The 19,754-nt window shown below is 43.8% G+C and overlaps 1 protein-coding gene across 3 annotated transcripts in view; it reads left to right on the top strand.

Moving 5' to 3' along the window:
* LOC102940874 (ATP-binding cassette sub-family C member 6) overlaps window positions 1–19,754 on the top strand; it is a 47,708-nt gene that overhangs the window by 9,833 nt on the left and 18,121 nt on the right. Inside the window, exons 5-18 of one of the 3 annotated variants that reach the window (XM_043523389.1) lie at window positions 871–996; window positions 2,950–3,011; window positions 3,985–4,116; window positions 4,904–5,116; window positions 8,431–8,608; window positions 9,136–9,297; window positions 12,058–12,150; window positions 12,684–12,887; window positions 13,482–13,628; window positions 15,499–15,586; window positions 16,224–16,293; window positions 17,619–17,745; window positions 18,297–18,473; window positions 18,875–19,042. In XM_043523389.1, the coding sequence (XP_043379324.1) occupies window positions 871–996; window positions 2,950–3,011; window positions 3,985–4,116; window positions 4,904–5,116; window positions 8,431–8,608; window positions 9,136–9,297; window positions 12,058–12,150; window positions 12,684–12,887; window positions 13,482–13,628; window positions 15,499–15,586; window positions 16,224–16,293; window positions 17,619–17,745; window positions 18,297–18,473; window positions 18,875–19,042 (1,947 nt within the window). The remainder of the gene's footprint in view (window positions 1–870; window positions 997–2,949; window positions 3,012–3,984; window positions 4,117–4,903; window positions 5,117–8,430; window positions 8,609–9,135; window positions 9,298–12,057; window positions 12,151–12,683; window positions 12,888–13,481; window positions 13,629–15,498; window positions 15,587–16,223; window positions 16,294–17,618; window positions 17,746–18,296; window positions 18,474–18,874; window positions 19,043–19,754) is intronic. The other 2 variants (XM_043523390.1, XM_007058162.4) reach the window with 2 other exon arrangements.

Below are 19,754 nucleotides of genomic sequence, written 5' to 3' on the forward strand. Positions count from 1 at the left end.
TGGTCATTCTCCTACGTGATAAACCCAGCAGGTGAATCTTTCTGTAACAACAGGGAATGATCAGAGGTTCAAATCAGCCCCTATATTTCATTGACAGAGAGAAGAATGATACACTCCCACAAGACGAGGATGGTGGGAACTCATTATTGTATTGAATTAATAGTGATTGAATTAATTAATGTTAATTAGTCCCACACTCTAGGCATTTGACCTCCCATCTTCTTTTTATTGCCATGATATAATTTCCCACTCATATCATTCTTCCACACTGAACTGATTATGAGGCCCAAGGGGAGGTTATCCTACCAGCTCCAGAACACACTATTTAGAATAAAACTAGGAAATAGCCTTTTTCCATTTTGAAGTCTACCCAAAGCTTTAGGTGAATGGGGAATTTATATCCTCACAGGACTCAACCCCTTGCCTTAGTTTAATTAAGCAGCCATAAACATTTACTGGAATCTGCCAGGTCAAAGCCTGACACTGCCATTTTCAAAGTGGGCTAAGGGAGTTCAGCACCCAAATCCCCCTGAATTACAATGGGATTCCAGCATCTAGCTCTTTTAGGCTCCTTGGAAAACCCCAAGCTGAAATCTTTACTCTAGTCTAAACTACAGTTACACTCCAGTTCCCCTCAGTGGTTTATTAGTACATGTGTTGTGATTTTCCAATTGCATGAGTTTTCTGTATCAATAGCAGTAATTTAACTCTAATATAGCACACTCTAAGAATCTGGTGCAAGAAATACACATGGCACACATCCACAGCAACACTCAGAGCTTACGGCTTATACAGTGTGTGAATCCACCTTTCTTTAGTGATTTCACATGAAGTATTTTACCTCCACCTCAGCAATTCTCTTTTTTGTAGGGCTTCCCAGAGGACCCCTTCCGTCATGTCACCTCTTACATTTATTTTATCCTGCTGCTAGTAGAGGTCATACTGTTCTTCTTTACTGATTGGCCTCCCTTCTTTTCAAAAGCTGTCAATGACTCTGTAAGTATATTTGACCTCTTAAAAGCTCATCAGTCCCTTGTCTAAAACCCACTGGAAATGGGCAGTTCAGATGAATGTCTGAGATGAAAATGTGGCAGCTTACATACAGACTAGTTTTTAACTAGTAATTTGGCATGCCAGGGTTTCTGGATCCCCAGCTTGGTTTTCAGAGGTTTCATAGATTAGAAGACCAGAAGGGACCTATGATCATCTAGTCTACCCTCCTGTATTGCACTGAGCATAGGACCTCCCTGAATTAATGCCTGTTTGAACAAGAATGGTGTCTTTTAGAAAAACATCCAACCTTCATTTTAAAATTTCCAGTGATGGAGCATCCACCACCACCCTTGGTAATTTGTCCCACTGGTTAATTAACCTCTCCGTTACAAAATTGCACCTTATATCTAGTATAAATTTGTCCAGCTTGAACTGGCAGCCCTTGGAGCTTATTGAGCACCTCTAGTTCCCATTGACTTCAACTGGAATTGCAGGTGCTCTGCAGCTCTGAGATGCAGTCCCGAGCTATCTCAGTTTGGTACCGAAAAACAGAGGCAGTCTAAGGCAGGTGACATGGTTGAAAACATACATCTAAAATTTTTGCTAAACGCTCTTATTGATTCATCAACCCTTCTTTTGTCTGTTTTTCCCACCCTATTGCATTCACATTGTGAACTTATTGGGGTGAGGATTGTGGTTTTATACTTCTTCCCTGTATCTGGGCCCTGATACTTGCATGAAATTCCTCAGTAGTTCTGTAATAAAATGTTACAAACAGAACTGCCAGTGAGGCAATTTAGAACAAATTATCTGATATAAGAAGGTTGCATGTCAGCCTGCATTAGTAGAAATGGGCCTCAAGTGTTATTCCTACTAGCATCATATGTTCTGTACTGTACACACAGAGAATGACGAAGGATTCCATTTTGTGTCTGACAGCCAAAACAAAGCGGCTTTAAACAATTTTATAGATAGTCCCACATATGAGATTAATGTAGCGGAATAGAGGCAATTATCTAGAAACAACAGCTCTCACTAAAAGTGCAAAATTAGATCTTGATGGCAAATTGAGGCTCATTCCAAGTTATTTTCACTGCCTTGCTCAGGAAGATCTGAGATGACAGGGAGATATGTAAGTGGATCTCTCCAAAGGGAGAGTGCGGAAAGTCACTCCCTGAAATAATTGATCCTGAGAATCAAGTTTCAGAGTAGCAGCCGTCTTAGTCTGTATCCGCGAAAAGAAAAGGAATACTCGTGGCACCTTAGAGACTAACAAATTTATTTGAGCATAAGCTTTCGTGAGCTGCTCACGAAAGCTTATGCTCAAATAAATTTGTTAGTCTCTAAGCTGTCACAAGTACTCCTTTTCTTTTTGAGAATCAAGTGTATTTTTTTTTTAACATGCTTCCACTTTGCCCTGCACAGGACAAATTGGAGAAAAGGGTTTACAGTGCAAATGACCAGACGGTATATAAAACCAGTGCCACAGGACCATGTCTCTGCCTGGGCTGAACCTGGCATACTGATGCTTCATATGTACCTTCTGAAAAACTAGTGACCTATCCCTATCCACACACCTCCATTTTCAGTGCTCTTACCATACCGTGCTGACATTTGCTACAGGCCTTCCCAGTGCAGCCAGCATTACATCTCCCTTCACAACAATCATGGCAGTTATACTTGATCTTTTGTAAACAAGTCAGAGCCCAACTCATGCATGAAATTAGTGATTGTGGGTCATAGTGTGAAGAAAAGAGTACTGGTTTCTACCAGCTCAGGCCTTATTCAGATTTGAATTAGTAAAGATCTGCTGCTTACAGCAGTCGTGGTCTTAGTACCTTAACACAAGCAAGTTGCACATCATTTCTTGGTGGGGCAAAAGCAGGGCACTGTATTGTGTTTATGCAGTACATGGCTATTTCTACATTTGAAACTTGTCTGTTTTTCCTCTCACAGAATCCATGTCCAGAACTTGGTGCCTCTTTTGTTTCCAAAATCACTTTCTGGTGGTTCTCTGGGTAAGAAAACAAGAAGCAAGCGATGTTTACTCTAAACTATCAGATAAGCTCCATCAGCCTAAGGCAGAAGGGTCCAGATCTTTGCTGGTATTTAGGCACCTAGCTCCTTTTCAATTAAATGGGAAATAGTCACCTCTATACTTTTTAGGATCTGGGCTGAAGTGTAAGGGATAGTGGCAAAGCTGACAAGCTCAAAGCTCCTTGCAACAAGTCTAATTCTTTCCTCAGACACCTATATTCTACTCCCGTGGCTCAAACTGTGCTCTGAGTTACGCTAGCACAGTAGAAGCCTGTTTCACACCTGGATTTGAAGGGGACTTGAGTGTAGAATTTCCCCAGGTAACTGTTTTTTTTTAAAATGTCCTTTGTGACTTGTTAAAATCCAGCCATCCTTCAAAATGATCACTGCAACCCTGCTAACATCCCAGCTTTCTGCCAGGAGAGCCTCTTCCAATCTCTACGGGGCACCAGGGTGGCTAGAGATCATGAAGTTGCACCATCCTGATGCTTAGTTTTCATGAGCAGAGCGGTTCCTGAAATTTTTGAGAATACTTCAGATATTCTTGTATGTTAACACTTGGCCTGTTTAGGGGGTGAGGTAGCCAGCAACCATGCAGAATGGAAGGACACTGCCAGGTACACGCATACAATGGGCCCACTCTCAGTTATGCCAAGGCCCTGTCTCTGTTTCACAGGAGTCATGGGAAGCAGAATGCAAGTTTGAACAACCTCAGGGCTGATCTAATTTATGCTGGAGGGGAGACAAGGCCCCTGAATGGCCCCAAGAATATGGAGGTTGCACAGTGGGCTTAAAGCTACCTTTGTCCCCACCTTTCTGTCCCTGCCCCAAGCTCAAGAACGGAGTAACTGAGAATTAGGCTCAATATGTAGGACTAATGTAAGGCCAATCAACTGAACATTTTTCTTGGACACACATCCCTCTGTGCTTGTGTGTTAACCGTTTATTTTACAGGTTAGTCTGGAAAGGCTATCAGCAGCCATTACAAGCAGACGACTTATGGTCACTGATGAAAGAAAACTCCTCTGAGGAAATTGTTTCCCAGCTTGAAAGAGAATGGAAAAAGTACTGTAACAGAGCCAAGCAGTAAGTACCTGTTCTAGAGGGTGGGAGCTTCTCCTCTAGCTAGTCCAGAGCTAGCATGTTCAGCATCCCAGGTGCTAACACACCACATCAGAGCCCCATTTGACACCATCTTGTTCTCATTAAAGACCGTGGGGTTTATGCGGATAGGGCCAAATCCTGGATGTCAGGAATCAGCCCATGTGAAGGATTGTGTGCTGGAGATCACCGGGAGGGGGGGACTGAGTGCGGTAGGGTGCCAAGGAAGCTGCACTGCTGCTGTTTCTATAGCTTCAGAGATGAAGAAGCCCCAGGGCCATTGTGCTCCCTATTTGCACAAGAGAATGGCCAATGGAGTCACTGCCATTGAATCCTCAACTCATTCAACTAGTGGAAGGGGGAAGGCAGCCCCTGTGGATGGAACACTCGGCAAGGAGAACTCTGTGGAGTTTCTCTTCCCTTGGGCTCTTTCCACTGCCCGGTGATCTTTTGGCCGTTTATCATTTAGATCTTAAATCTGACCTTAACTATGTTGAAATCTATTGGGGGACATCCTTTAATGTCCAAATATCCAGACCAGAACTGCTTTGGGGCAGGGACTGTCTTTTTGTTCTGAATTTTTAAAGGAGTCCTGTTCCATGACTGGAGCTGTTAAGTGCTGCCACAATATAAATAAGTAATTCACTATTCAGGCCACTTGGGAAGCCCTGATTCCAAGTGTGGGGTATTTAAAGTGCTGTTGACAGCCCAAGTCAAACACTTCAGGCCTTCTCTGGATTGCAGCCAATTTTCTTTGTGTTTGTTTCTTTAGAAACACAGAATCCATCAAATACAAGAAGGATCAACAAAGTGGAGCTGGTTTGGTCGAGACAGAAGAGACCCAGGTTCTACTGCAGCCAGAACAGAGTCAGAGTGAGCCACTGTTGAAAGCATTTTGGAACATGTTTGGAACCTATTTCCTTCTTGGTACCCTCAGCTTAGTCATCTGTGACGTCTTCCTGTTTTCTGTCCCAAAGATACTGAGGTACATGCACATTCAGGAATGACTGTCTAGAAGGAAATGCTGTACATTAGATCATAGAATATCAAGTTTGGAAGGGACCTCAGGAGGTCATCCTGAGGTCCCTTCCAACCCTGATCTTCTATAATCTAGTCCAACCCCCTGCTCAAAGCAGGACCAATCCCCAATTTTTGCCCCAGTTCCCTAAATGGCCCCCTCAAGGATTGAACTCACAACCCTGGGTTTAGCAGGCCAATGCTCAAATCACTGAGCTATCCTTCCCCCACCCCCAAATGTTCATACCCATAGATTGGCTACTTTTTCCTTACGTTAATTTTTTGTGCTGATGAAAGGGGTCAGATTTGGCATCCTTGGATCGTTAAATCCTCTGTTTATTTGCTAAGCAAATGTGGTACTGGCCACATAACACAAGGTTCCTTGCACTTTTCTGCCGGGTACTCCAATCTCTGTCACACAGAGAGAGACTTAAACCTCTAAGTCCTGAAAATGGTTGGCCTCTTTGTTAAGGTGGCAGTTAGAGCCAGTATAATGGTCTCAGTATGGTACATGCACATCACAAAAGTCATTTCAAACAGGCTGCCAAACAGCCATCAGATGGCCGTGACTTTTAGTCAACACTGATAGGAACAAGATTCAAACTGTTGCAGCATTGCCAAATCCAAGTCTTTAAAAATCATGAGTCAGGCTCCTAAATTTAAGGAAATTGTCGTAAAAATCATGTCTAATATCTTCGGGTTTCTTTTTACTTGGCTTGTGGAATTTGAGCTTTTAGGGTGCAGTGCACTCAGGTCATGTTTTCAAGCTTCCCTCTGTGACTAGAGGACTAGAAACTTACTCCTTGTTTTTAAAATGAAAGCTGAGGCTCTTAATTGTATGACTCCAGGAGCTGGGGCTTTAAGGAACACATCGGATATCATGAGACTCTATATGAAACTGTGAGAGCAGACAACACACTTGTAACTGTAGAACTGAATGACTCTGTGCTCTGTATCCGATGATAAATTATAAATAGTAAAATAATGCCCCCCTACAGTTGTTTAAAAAAACCAGAAACCTTCTTCGGGTAAGTATTTTTCTGCTGTATGAACAGTATTGGTTCAGCACCAAAATGCATTTATAGTATCACTTCAGATGAGTCAAACCCAATTCACAGGTGGAATAAGAGCTTGAAACACCATTGACTGCAGTAGAGTGGCATTTATACTACTTTTATATATACCAGCAATGAATTTGGCCACTGATTTCTCTTATATTTCCAATCAACTCATGCACCAAAAAAAGAAATGCAGTTAGGGCTGTCAAGCTATTAAAAAAAATTTGTCGTGATTAAACGTGCGATTAATCGCGTGATTAATTGCGCTGTCAAACAATAATAGAACAACATTTATTTAAATATTTTGGATGTTTTCTACATTTTCAAATATATTGATTTCAATTACAATACAAAATGTACAGTGCTCACTTTATGTGTATTTCTTACTACGAACATTTCCACTGCAAAAACAAAAGAAATTGTATTCTTCAATTCTTCCATTACAAGTACTGTGGTGCAATCTCTATCATGAAAGTTGAACTTACAAATGTAGAATTATGTACAAAAAAACCTGCATTCAAAAATAAAACAATGTAAAACTTTAGAGCCTACAAGTCCACTCAGTCCTACTTCTTGTTCAGTCAATCACTCAGACAAACAAGTTTGTTTACATTTGCCGGAGGTAATGCTGTCTGCTTCTTGTTTACAATGCCACCTGAAAGCGAGAAGAGGCGTTCGCATGGCACTATTGTAGCCAGCATCGCAAGATATTTACATGCCAGATGCGCTAAAGATTCATATGTCCCTTCATGCTTCAACCACCATTCCAGAGCACTTGCGTCCATGCTGATGACAGGTTCTGCTCGATACGATTCAAAGCAGGCCGACGCATGTTCATTTTCATCATCGGAGTCAGATGCCACCAGCAGAAGGTTGATTTTCTTTTTTTGCGGTTCGGGTTCTGTAGTTTCCGCATCGGAGTGTTGTTCTTTTAAGGCTTCTGAAAGCATGCTTCACACCTCGTCCCACTCAGAATTTGGAAGGCACTTCAGATTCTTAAACCTTGGGTCAAGTGCTGTAACTATCTTTAGAAATCTCACGTTGATACCTTCTTTGTATTTTGTCAAATCTGCAGTGAAAGTGTTCTTAAAATGAACAACATGTGCTGGGTCATCATCCGAGACTGCTATAACATGAAATATGTGGTAAAATGTGAGTAAAACTGAGCAGAGGACATACAATTCTCCCCCAAGGAGTTCAGTCACAAATTTAATTAACACTTTTTTTTTTTTTTAACAAGCGTCATCAGCATGGGAGCATATCCTCTAGAATGGTGGCCGAAGCATGAAGGGACATATGAATGTTCAGCATACCTGGCACGTAAATACCTTGCAATGCTGGCTATAAAAGTGCCATGCGAACACCTGTTCTCACTTTCAGGTGACATTGTAAATAAGAAGCAGGCAGCAGCATCTCCCATAAATGTAAACAAACTTGTTTGTTTTAGTGGTTGACTGAACAAGAAGTAGGACTGGGTGGACTTGTAGGCGCTAAAGTTTTACACTGTTTTGTTTTTGAGTGCAGTTATGTAAAAAAAAAAAAATCTACATTTATAAGTTGCACTTTCATGATAAAGAGATTGCACTCCAATACTTGTATAAGGGGAATTAAAAATACCGTTTCTTTTGTTTATCATTTTTACAGTGCAAATATTTGTAATAAAAAATAATATAAAGTGAGCACTGTACACTTGTATTCTGTGTTGTAATTGAAGTAAATATATTTGAAAATGTAGAAGAACATCCAAAATATTTTACACATTTCAACTGGGATTCTATTGTTTAACAGTGCGATTAAAACTGTGATTAATTGCAATTTTTTTAATTGCAATTACTTTTTTTGAGTTAATAGTGTGAGTTAACTGTGATTAATCATCAGCCCTAAATGTAGTAGATTGTTTTATACTGTACTGGGAAAGTGTTAAGCTAGGACATCTCTGCGCCAGCATGAGAAGGAGCAGTTGAATGTTCTGAGCTGCAGTAAAACAAAACAAAAATTAGGTTGCGTGCTGCCATTGTACATACTTAGGATGCTGAGCTGTTGTCCAGCCTTGTATTGATTTACTGACAAATATCAGCCAGTGAGAATTACAAAGCCTGTAGCCTTGCTAAAGACAAGACAAAATATCCCCACTGTTTAGGCCTTTCTAAAAATACTGCCTGCTATAAGGGCCATGTATTTTGTCATCTCAGTTTGCATCCACCTGCTCAAAGTTCTCTTGCAGCCTTTTCCTGGAGTTCATCACAGACCGAGAAGCCCCAAACTGGAAAGGTTATTTCTATGCAACATTACTCTTCCTATTAGCTTGCCTCCAGACTCTGTTTGAACAACGTTACATGTACGTGTGTCTTGTATTGGGAATGAGGCTGAAGACTGCAGTCACAGGCCTAGTGTATAGGAAGGTAAGCCAGCTTTTCCCTTTGGGAGTTGATTTTCTTATCAACCACTAATGTTTTATAAGAGATGGTATTTAATAACTGCTACCCCAAATATGAATAATAGTTAAGAGCTATTTTTAGCAAATAATTCCTTGGTTACACTGCACGTGAAGGGCAGCTGCATAAATCTCCATGAGATCTGGGGAAAGCATTGTCCTGTTTGCTGTTGTGAGGTTCATGGAGTAGCTCTTGCATCTAAAAAATGGACTGAAGAGCAGGAGGTGAAAGCTGTGCTTTACCAAGCAAGCTAGACATTTCATTTCTTGTTGGGCAGTGAATAGCCTCATCTGCAGGGTGAAGTCACATGACCCTGAATGATGTTTTCGTTCTTGATATTACGGTGACTAGGACTTGGCCTCTTTATGAGGCTGATCCTTCTTCCCTTTGACCTCAGCATGAATGTTGGTTATTTATTTTCTGAACAGAAGCTGATTTTGACTGTTTGGGCTCTTGCTTCTCCCACCCCCACCCCCACCCCCTCCCACCCACAGGTCTTGGTCATGTCAAATGCAGCAAGGAGAGCAGCAACTGTAGGAGAAATTGTCAATCTGGTATGTGTCGACGTGCAAAGGTTAATGGATCTCATTATATATTTTAATGGGACCTGGCTTGCTCCCATTCGGATCATCATCTGCTTTGTCTTCCTGTGGCAGGTAAGAGATGGTCACATCTATCCATTCCTGTTCATGAGATCAAGGGCAAAGAGAAGTTGTCAAGAGTCAGGTGTGAAGTTTGCTGCCCAGAACAATCTGAAATTTCCATCTGTCTCCTTTCCCATCCATCTTTGAGCTCTGTGGTATAAAGCACGCGTGCGCGCACACACACACACACTCATTAGAAGGATAAATGAGTTTCCCCACACATTTAAATGTATCTTTTCATTGTTGTTTGTTATTCTTCACTAGATGCCTTGCTTTGATTCATCCTTCCACCCACACAACACACAGTTCCTGGCTTAATTTTTGTGATTCCAGTGTTCAGTCTGATCTCCTAGATAGAGACAGTGAGTGTGACTGTTCTTACAACCAGCTCATGGAAAAAGGGGGTCTTTTAGCATCGGCTCTCCTTCTGGTGGTGCCATTTAGAAGAAAAATATGTTGTCCTTTCACAATCAATACTGTGACGAGTTGGATCACAGAAACCCCCTGGGAGCTGCCACCTGATGTGCCAACACTAATTCTGCTCCTGCTTTCCTGCCCTGTCAGCTTAGGACTTCAGTGCCCTGCCTGGTTTGAGCCAGACCCACTAGCCTGCTGCAAATCCAGACCCAGATCTGAACCATGTCCCCTAACAGCTATAGGCTTAACTGAAAGCAGCTTACAGAAGTGTTCCTGTCCTTGACACTCAGATGCCCAACTCCCAATGGGGCCCAAACCCTGAATAAATCCGCTTTTCCCTGTATAAAGCTTATACAGGGTAAACTCAAATTGTTCGCCCTCTATAACACTGATAGAGAGATATGCACAGCTGTTGTTCCCCCCCCCCAAGTATTAATACATACTCTGGGTTAATTAATAAAGTAAAAAGTAATTTTATTAAATACAGAAAGTAGGATTTAAGTGGTTCCAAGTAGTAACAGACAGAACAAACTGAATTACCAAGCAAAATAAACTAAAACCTGCAAGTCTATGTCTAATAAAATTGAATACAGACAAAACCTCACCAGTTCCAGTAAGCTTCCTTTTACAGACTGATCTCCTTCTAGTCCGGGTCCAGCAATCACTCACACCCCCTGTAGTTATTGTGCTTTGTTCCAGTTTCTTTCTTGGGGGTGAAGAGGCTCTTTCTGTAGCCAGCTGAAGACCAAATGGAGGGGTCTCCCATGGGCTTAAATAGACCTTCTCTTGTGGGTGGAAACCCCTCCTCTCTCCTATGCAAAGTCCAGCTCCAAGATGGAGTTCTGGAGTCACCTGGGCAAGTCACATGTCCATGCATGACTCACCGTTTTTACAGGCAGAAGCCACATGGTATCTTGAATGTCTCCAGGAAGACTTCTTATGCGGATTGGAGCATTCCAAGATGCATTGTTCCTTAAGTGCTTCTTGATCGGGCACTTAACTTTGCGAATTCCTTTCTCCAGGACCTGACCAAATGCTCTACTAAGGTTATTAGGAAATCAAGCCAGTACACGGCCAATATTCATAACTTTGAATACAAAAATAATACATGCATACAAATAGGATTAATAGATTCAGTAGATCATAACCTTTACATAGATATGTTACAGGGCATATGTAGCATAGAACATATTCCAGTTATGTCATATATATTCATAAGCATATTTCCATAAAGCCTTATGGGGAGCACCGTCACAAATACTATAACTGTTTTCAGCTCTCTGACTTTCAGGGTTCTGGTGTTCAGTTATCTGGCACAGCCTTAAAACATAGCAATGAGTATGACCTGCAACGTGAACTTTCCTACACTTTATCCTAAAGGCTGATTCTCATGAAGTCAGTGAGACAGTGAGGCAATTTGATGAGAGAGATCATTGTGATACTGTTCTGGGACCGAGGGGTTCAGAGGGCAGGAGGGGGATCAGGGCTGGGGCATGGGTGCGGGAAGAGGTTTAGGTTCTGGCTGGGGGTGTGGGCTCTGGGGTGGGGCTGGGGATGAGAGGTTTGGGGTGCAGGAGGGTGCTCTGGGCTGGGATCGAGGGGTTTAAAGAGCAGGAGGGGGATCAGGGCTGGGGCAGGGGGTTGGGGCATGGGGAGAGGCTCAGGGGTGTGGCTCCCGACCCAGTGCCCCAAAGTAGGGCCGAGCCGCGTGTTGTGGGCTCGGCCCCCGACCCCGCACCGTTCAAAGCGGGGCTGCAACCGCTTGGTATGGCTCGGGGCCAGCTTAAAAAGGCATGCGGGCTGGATCCGGCCCGTAGGCCAGAGTTTGCCCACCCCTGTGCTAGAGGAATTAGCAATGAAGTGTTGTTCTCAAGCATGTTCCTGGATCTCTCACAGACATGACTTTGTTCCTTCAGGGAAATAAATATAATTCAGCAAAATAAAAAACATTACCACCTATGAGACAGTCTATGAAAATAAAATCACTGGGCCAAATCTCCACCCATTGGCTTCAATGGGCTTACCGCGGGGTATGTGAGAGGAGGATTTGCCTCTGTGAATTCAGTACTCAGGTGTTTTGCATCAGAACAGTTGAGTAAGGACCATGATCACTCTAGAATTCTCCTGGAAGGTGGAGGCGGCAGAAGGATGAATTGGTCACAGTGTCTTAATCAAAATACTCCTGAAGGCAGAGGAGGAGGAAAGTTCTAGGATTACCCAAAGGGGTGTTAGACACAAGCCTCAAGTGGGAAAACAGGCAAAGAACAAGGTGACCAGGAAAACTAGCATCTCTACAAATATTTCACCAATGTTTCTTGAGTTTCTATGGCAATCTCACCTCTTTTCTCCTGGCAGCTCCTGGGACCATCTGCCTTGACTGCAATTGCTGTATTTCTAATTCTTTTGCCTCTGAATTTTGTGATCACCAAGAAGAGAAGTCACTTTCAGGTACTTTTTTGCCTCCTAAAAATGCAAAATGTTGTTGGCATGTGAATTTCTGGGATTCAAGGTCTAGCATCACAGATTAAATCCCATCATTCTCACCCAAGTCAGGGCCCCATGGAGCCCAAGGATAAGGAACAAAACAGAGGTGATTACATGTAGGTATACTGTAACAGAATGCATTGCTCTGAGATGTGACTAAGTGATCGCTCAGTGTTTGTTATCCATGCTGATCGTTCCTGTTTGAAAGGATCCCAGACATTCAAAGCCTCTGAAGATTGCTTATAGAGCTCTCTAATAGGATTGTATTTTGCAGGTTCGTAGACCAAAATTTTAATGTTTTTCTGCTACTACTAAACAATTAACTTGCCTGAAGCTCCAAAAGTAAATATCCAACTACAAGCAAAGGGCCCACATGTTACTTAATTGCCCAGAGATCCATTCCGAATTTACAGCCAGGTTCAAAGTGGTGTTCACAAAGATGGAACAGAGACATTTTCAGCATTCTTAATGACAGCCTCAATGGGCCTTTATTTTAGGAAGACCAGATGAACCATAAAGATAACCGAGCGAGACTCACCAATGCCATCCTCAGTGACATTAAGATCATCAAACTCTATGGCTGGGAGAAAGCCTTTATGGAGAAAGTACTCTGTATCCGAAAGCAAGAGCTTCAAGCTTTAAAAAGTTCTCAGATCCTCTTCTCGCTGTCTCTGTCTTCCTTCCACTCATCTACATTCCTGGTGAGCAGTTCACTCTCCTTCACAGCACACAGCCTGTTATTCCCTCAGCACCATAGCTGTGCATGGCGCTTGATAGACAAATCCAATAGACAGATGCCTGTCCAGAGAAATGTATAGTCTATTCGCCTGATTCTGCAATGGGTTCCCTGCAGGCAGATCCCTACATCCATACAGGGCCTACGAGGCCCTGGGGCTATGTGAAAGTCCAGGGGTCCACCCACATGGAGCTCACTGCAGGATCAGGGCCTCAGTATTTTTTTATAATGCACTGTTGCATGTGCTGCTGTCCCAGCCCAGCAACATACACTATCTGTGATAGCCTTCTCTCTGGAGGGGAATGTTCATGTCACTATCTCACTGTATTTGCAGTGCTGCAACAATCTCAAAAGCACAATAAATAGCACATAATCAGATTGCCTTCACTGTCACCAGATTATAAAAACTTTGCTTCTAGAACTCACAGAACAACGTAAATGGGTGTGGCTGATGCCACTGGGGTTTTACAAAAATGAGTCCTGGGAGAACGATGCACCATCTGAGCACTGCTTTGCCTGTCTGTGAATACTAGTTTGCTTTCCCTTTGCTCCCTTGCAGATTGCATTTGTCATGTTTGCGGTCTACACCCTGGTGGACGAGCAGCACGTCCTAGATGCTCAGAAAGCCTTTGTTTCTTTGACGCTGATCAACATTCTCAACACTGCTCACTCTTTCCTGCCGTATTCCATAAATGCTGCTATACAGGTTAGTTGCAGGCTACGTTCTCATTTGCTTGGTTGTTACTTTCCTTTGCACATCACTGTTCCGAGGTGAGGATTTCTTAAGGAGCAGCACACTCCTACCTTAGGTCATGTGGGGAACGGCATGGGAATTGGGGAGTGGAGCATGAGGGCATGCAGCCATCCAAATGCATGGAGCCTTCTGGGTAGTGCTGTGCAGTCAATGTTTCATAGTGTATTGAGGGGGTTAGCAAGAGCAGTTTTTTCATGGTGTTTGGGCTGTCATAATGTAATGTAATGTAACTGATTTGGATTTATATTCATTCACATGGAACAATAAGGATGTATTAAGATCAGGGGCAGTCTTAGGGAAAGGTTAAGTAGGCTGCCACCTATCCCATATAGCAAGACGGGACCATATCTCCCAGGATGCCACATTTAAGTGTCTGACAAAATAGCATTGTGATGGCCAGACTCAGCAATGGGCCAATTCCAATCCACTCTTCTCCAGCGGGGAAGAGGGTGGGCTCCAAACTCCTGCTCCAGAAATGTTTTCTTATTTCTGCTCATTCCTATGCAGAAGGCACCACTAGATCTCGGGTGTGCTCCAGGCTCCATTATCCTGAGTGGGTGATTAAAGCAGACAGATAGATGGGGGAGAGTTCTCAACACTAGCCCATGAGAAGAGGGGAAGTTGTGAGCGAGCACTGCTCAACCAAGCCAGGGAGATGAGGGGGAACATCTGCTGCTTCTAGCAGAAGTGGGGAAGCTGGGCCTCCCTCCTGCCCCCCAAGAAGACTGTCATTGCACCTCATTGAAAGAGCATTAGAGCCAGTGAAAAAGGATTCTGGGGCATATTTGGGAAACGATGGCCAAATGCAGACCTCCAAACAGAAGGAGGGGCTCCCTTCCAGAAGAAGAAAGGACATGGAAGGACAGAGTATTGCGGAGCTGGATGGAACAAAGGCAATTGGTATGGGGGAAGGGCACCAACGCCCATTGCTGCCTAAAGCACCAAGAACGCTCATCTGTCAATTTAATTTTCCACAAATAAACTGCAATCACCCAGACAATACTGTTGCCATGGAAATGACCTGAGCTGGGCATTCACTTGAATTGTAACCTGTAGCAGGGCGGCGCCTCACCCCTGCAGCGGCTCCTGCTGGTTGTTCAGGGAATTAGCGTTTCCAGCCTCCAGAGCGCCCTCTGCAGGCCGGTGTCCCGCTTGCCGCGGGGCCCGAGTCCCTCCTGGACCCCGGTGCCCCTTTCAGACTGGGGTGCTGCCCCCGGCAGTACCCCCACAGATCTGGGTCTCCCCTCCCAGGGGAACCCCCACCCTCTATCCCCACCTCACCTCAGTCTCTGGCCACTGCCATTCATCAACTAGCCCCCGTTCCCTGGGCCAGACGGCAGTGTAAATGCCACTCCTCACTGGCAAGGGGGTTTGGACCTGCTGCCTCTGCCTACCCTTGGGCTGCCCTCTGCAACTGCAGTACCTTTCTTTGGCCTTTAACAAGGCCTGCAGCCTGGGGGGTTTCCAGGCTGAAGCTCCCCAGCTCCTCTGGCCTTCCCCCAGCCCTGCTCCAGTCTTGGTTTAGCTCCTAGCAGCCAGGCCCATCCCTCTCCACATCGAGAGAGAGAAAGACTCTGTTTGCTCCTGGCCCACTGCCCTCTTATAAGGGCCAGCTGGACCCTGATTGGGGTGTGGCCGTGTCTGCGGCTGGTTCCCCAATCAGCCAAGTCTTACTGCTTTTCCTAGCAGCAGCCCTCTTGCAGCCTCAGCCCTCTCCCAGGGCTGATTTCAAGCCCTTCATGGCAGTAGTGGGTGGCCACCCCACTCCATGACCATTTACTATTTTACATCCATTGGCTGATTTGTGTGTTTTTAATTTCAGGCCAAGGTTTCCTTAAGCCGTTTAGCTGCCTTTCTTAGTCTTGAAGAGCTGGATCCAAACAACATGAGCACAGTTACCTCGGACCACTGTAAGCATTGACCTAGGGTGATTGCCCTCCGTGAGGAACGCATAGCACTCAGCTTCCACTAGCATTAATTACACACAGCACAGGGAGTGTGCGCCGTGTAAAATGTGGCTGCATTGCCATTAGAGCCACTAGTTTCATTCGGTTCTCTCTCCTGTATGTTGATCATTTGACAGACACAATTTTTATCCTCCATGTGTATTTCTCAAGAGAAGATTTGATAGCGTTAACATTAAAATAGTCTTAATTATAATAATTAACTTCTTAGAATGCAGCCCTTTAAGGGTCACTGAATAACTCAAGGAATTGGTGAGGGGCCTGCATGCCACATCCTTGGCTAGTGTGAATCAGGATAGTTAGCCAGCTGAGGACCAGACCAACAGAATCTCGTCTTTAAGTCACTAGGACAAATCTAGCCACTGGCTGATATGCACTTTATCTGTTGGTTTGGTGATCCCACTCTAGTTGCTAGTGTATATGCAGTCTACTATGTGCACTCAGTTTGGTGATAATGGAACTGCATTTATCTTTTTAAGCTGTTGAGAATATTGACTTTTTTCATCTGCAAATAGAAACAGGTACATATATGTACCCATCTCTACATACGCATATATGCCTTTCATGTCTCTTTATCTGTTAGTACAGGATGGTATCACTGTAAGGAATGGAACATTCAGTTGGTGCAGAGGAAGCTCTCCTTGCATTAAAAGGTACAGGCTTTTATTTCAAATAAATATTTCCAGCGATGCAGTGATCATCATCCGTGCTGATCAACAGCCCTGCAGAGTGAATCCAGCGAGGCCAGTACAGGATAGTTAGAGGGATTTCTGATCTAAATTTCCTACATTTTGTTTTTCTAAACATAGTTCAGATTAAATTGCAAAATCAAGTCGTGCAGGACATTTATTATACCTGTGTCCAGTCCAAATGTGGACACACTAGTAGGATGTCCCAGCTCTATAGCTGGATTCTCAACTAGGCACATGGGTGCATCAGACTGGCAATTATCTGTCCAAACACCCACTTGTCCAAAGATGAGCTTCAGGTGTCTTAAGACAGCATGCTAAACAATCTGTTCCACCTGGCATTTAGCTGCGACACTCTGAGTACCTTTTCCAGACCCAACGAAGAACTTTGTGTGGCTCAGAAGTTTCTCTCTCTCACCAACAGAAGTTGGTCCAATAAAATATTTCCTCACCCACCTTGTCTCTTTAATAAGACAGCTTCCTTTGAAAACTGGAACAGAAATGTGTCTTTCCTTTACAGTGAAATCCATTTTATGCCATTCCATATCAGCTTACACTGACCTCACACTGCACAGCAGTTCCAGAAATGGATAATATTATAAAATGTAATAACAAAGAGTTAAGCGTATGCAGTGGAAGAGGGGGATGTAAGAAGCTGATAGTAGCTGAGATGGGCTCAAGTCACAAATTTGGATCTGAATCCTGATTTTGAGCATGCCAAAGTGCAAGGATATTAAGATCCAGTACTTTGGCCGAGCTGAAAAACCTGGGGCACAGCTGGGGAACCATTGAAAGACTTGCCAGAGACAGACAGGAGTGGAGGAGCTTCCTCACTGCCCTAAACGCCAGAGGCATAATGGGAACATGACGACGACGACGACAACGTTGGCTTAGACCAATCACAAATAGGTGGGCCTGTTTTAACATTAAGATCTAGATCTCAAATCGCCTCAGACAGGGGTTAGATCTGAGGTTTTGTTTAGAAGAGCCCATCTCTAGATGATAAAAAGCAGCAGTGAGCAGAATGGGACAGTGGTGTCCTGGCCAGAGACAGCTTTGACAGGGTGAGTTTTGAGCTGTCAGTAGAAAGGGATGGAAAGTTAGTGTGGAAGAAGGAGGTAGTTTGATTGTCCTGTATAACAGGGGCCTGACAACTGACAGAAGGAAAAGGAAGCAAATTTTTTCTTCTCTCTTTAAGAGACAATAGCAAAAATGTGGCTAGTTTCCCTTGGAAATGCTGCATCTGAAAAGGTACTAACCTGGGGACATGCTGGGCGGTCTCTTTGCAGGATAAATCTAACCATTCCCCAAGGCTGCCTACTTGCTGTGGTTGGCCAGGTGGGAGCTGGAAAGTCTTCCCTGCTGTACGCGTTACTTGGTGAGCTGCAGAAGTTGGATGGCTACGTGGCTATTAAGGTAAAGCTCCCCCTGAGTGTTTGCTTCCAGTTAGCACATATGAGCAGTTACCATGCTGACAAGGTTGCACATGGAGTCACAGATATTTGGTGAAAATCCATCTTCTGCCAAACTTTGAGGGAGGAGGGGCAGCTGAGCAAGGAGCCCTGGGCTGGCTGCAAGTTTGCCTCCCAATTTCCTCCAGTGACTTAGTCAATGACCTGGGACTAGGGGGGCTGGGTTCTATTCTCTGCTCTGGCACTGACCTTCTGTGACAGCTTGGGTGAGTCATTTCACCTTTCTGTGTCTCAGTTTTCCCATCTGTAAAATGGGGCTAATGACACTTCCCTTACTTTGCAAAGTGCTTTGAGATCTATGGGGAAATAGCACGCTGTAAGAGCCACTTATTGTTAGTCCTTGGGCTCTCATATTTTTACATTACACAATGGCAATAAGGTAAATCTAGGGAGGTGATCGTAAAACACCGTATTTCTGCTCTATCGAACATATATATTTTTTTGCTTATGAAAGAGAGAAATGCATTAGTGATTTCACCCATTTCCATTTTATAGGGCACAGTAGCTTATGTCCCCCAGCAAGATTGGATACAAAATGCTTCCGTGGAAGAGAATATCATCTTCGGAGAAGAGATGCACGAAAGCTGGTATAACAGCGTGATTGATGCTTGTGCACTGCAGCCAGACCTGGAGAGCTTCCCTGCAGGAAGTAAAAGTGAAATAGGAGAGAAGGTATTTGACCAGTTACTATCTCCCGCCAAGCTTTCCATGCGTGCCTAGTGACTGTGGGTGCCCAGCTTGAGGGAGAGGGCAGGTGCTCAGCACTTGCTGAAAAACCAGGCTCTAATTTAAAGGTGTGAGACTGGCCACCTGAAAATTGAGGCACCCCAAACTTGGAGAAATGGTTGAAAACTTGGGCCAAAATCAATAACTCCAAGCTGTTATAGGGTCCCCTCCCGCATGGCTGCAGTTATTGATCACACAGGGCTGACTGATTCTGCCTTTAGTAATGACAGCACTTCATACAGGAAATGTAGAAAGGGCCATTAAACTTGTTAAGTCTCAGTGTAAGATAGTGAAAAGGGTCAAAACACATACCGGAGCATATGAAATACATCATTGTATTTCAACAGGGGATAAACATATCTGGAGGGCAGAAACAAAGAGTGAGCCTAGCTCGGGCAGTGTACAAGAAGGCAGCAGTTTACCTGCTGGATGACCCCCTTTCAGCCGTGGATGCCCAGGTTGGACAGCATATTTTTGAACACGTCATTGGACCCAATGGCTTACTGAAGGACAGGGTATGTAAATAAATTAATATCCCCCACCATCAATAATAAATGAAAAAAAATGGTTTTGGTCATCCAGTCTCTTTCAATGCCTGCATTTGGTAGGAATAATCACTAGATCATATCTGTCTGCTCTATGCCCTTGTTGAATATCTACAGCGATGGCACCTTGACCACTCCCACAGCCCGATTGCTTGTGCATTAAAGACTTTGTCCTAATATCTATTCTAAGTGTTTCTCTTCTCTTTCTGCTTTGCAGTCCTTATTCTTGTCAGAAACAATCTGAATATCACCTCTCAGTGCAGTAGAGTGGAGGACTGGTCGGTTGTATGGTAGTTTTGCAGTCTATGCTGTGGCATGGACTTTGTTTCATTAGTATAAAGAAAAGGAGTACTTGGGGCACCTTAGAGACTAACCAATTTATTTGAGCATAAGCTTTCGTGAGCTACAGCTCACTTCATCAGATGCTTATGCTCAAATAAATTAGTTAGTCTCTAAGGTGCCACAAGTACTCCTTTTCTTTTTGCGAATACAGACTAACACGGCTGCGACTCTGAAACCTTTCGTTAGTATGCAAGTTCTAAGTGCCTGCGCTTTGTTGGTTGGCACTCTTTTTTAATTGGACAAATATGGAGAAGAGCATTCTGACAAAACCAAGATTAAAGTCCAACATTAATGTGTAAGTAGAATGGATTCTGGAAGTGCTGATTATTAGTCCAGTTAG

Source organism: Chelonia mydas, chromosome 10 (assembly GCF_015237465.2).
Source record: "Chelonia mydas isolate rCheMyd1 chromosome 10, rCheMyd1.pri.v2, whole genome shotgun sequence".
Lineage (NCBI taxonomy): Eukaryota > Metazoa > Chordata > Testudines > Cheloniidae > Chelonia > Chelonia mydas.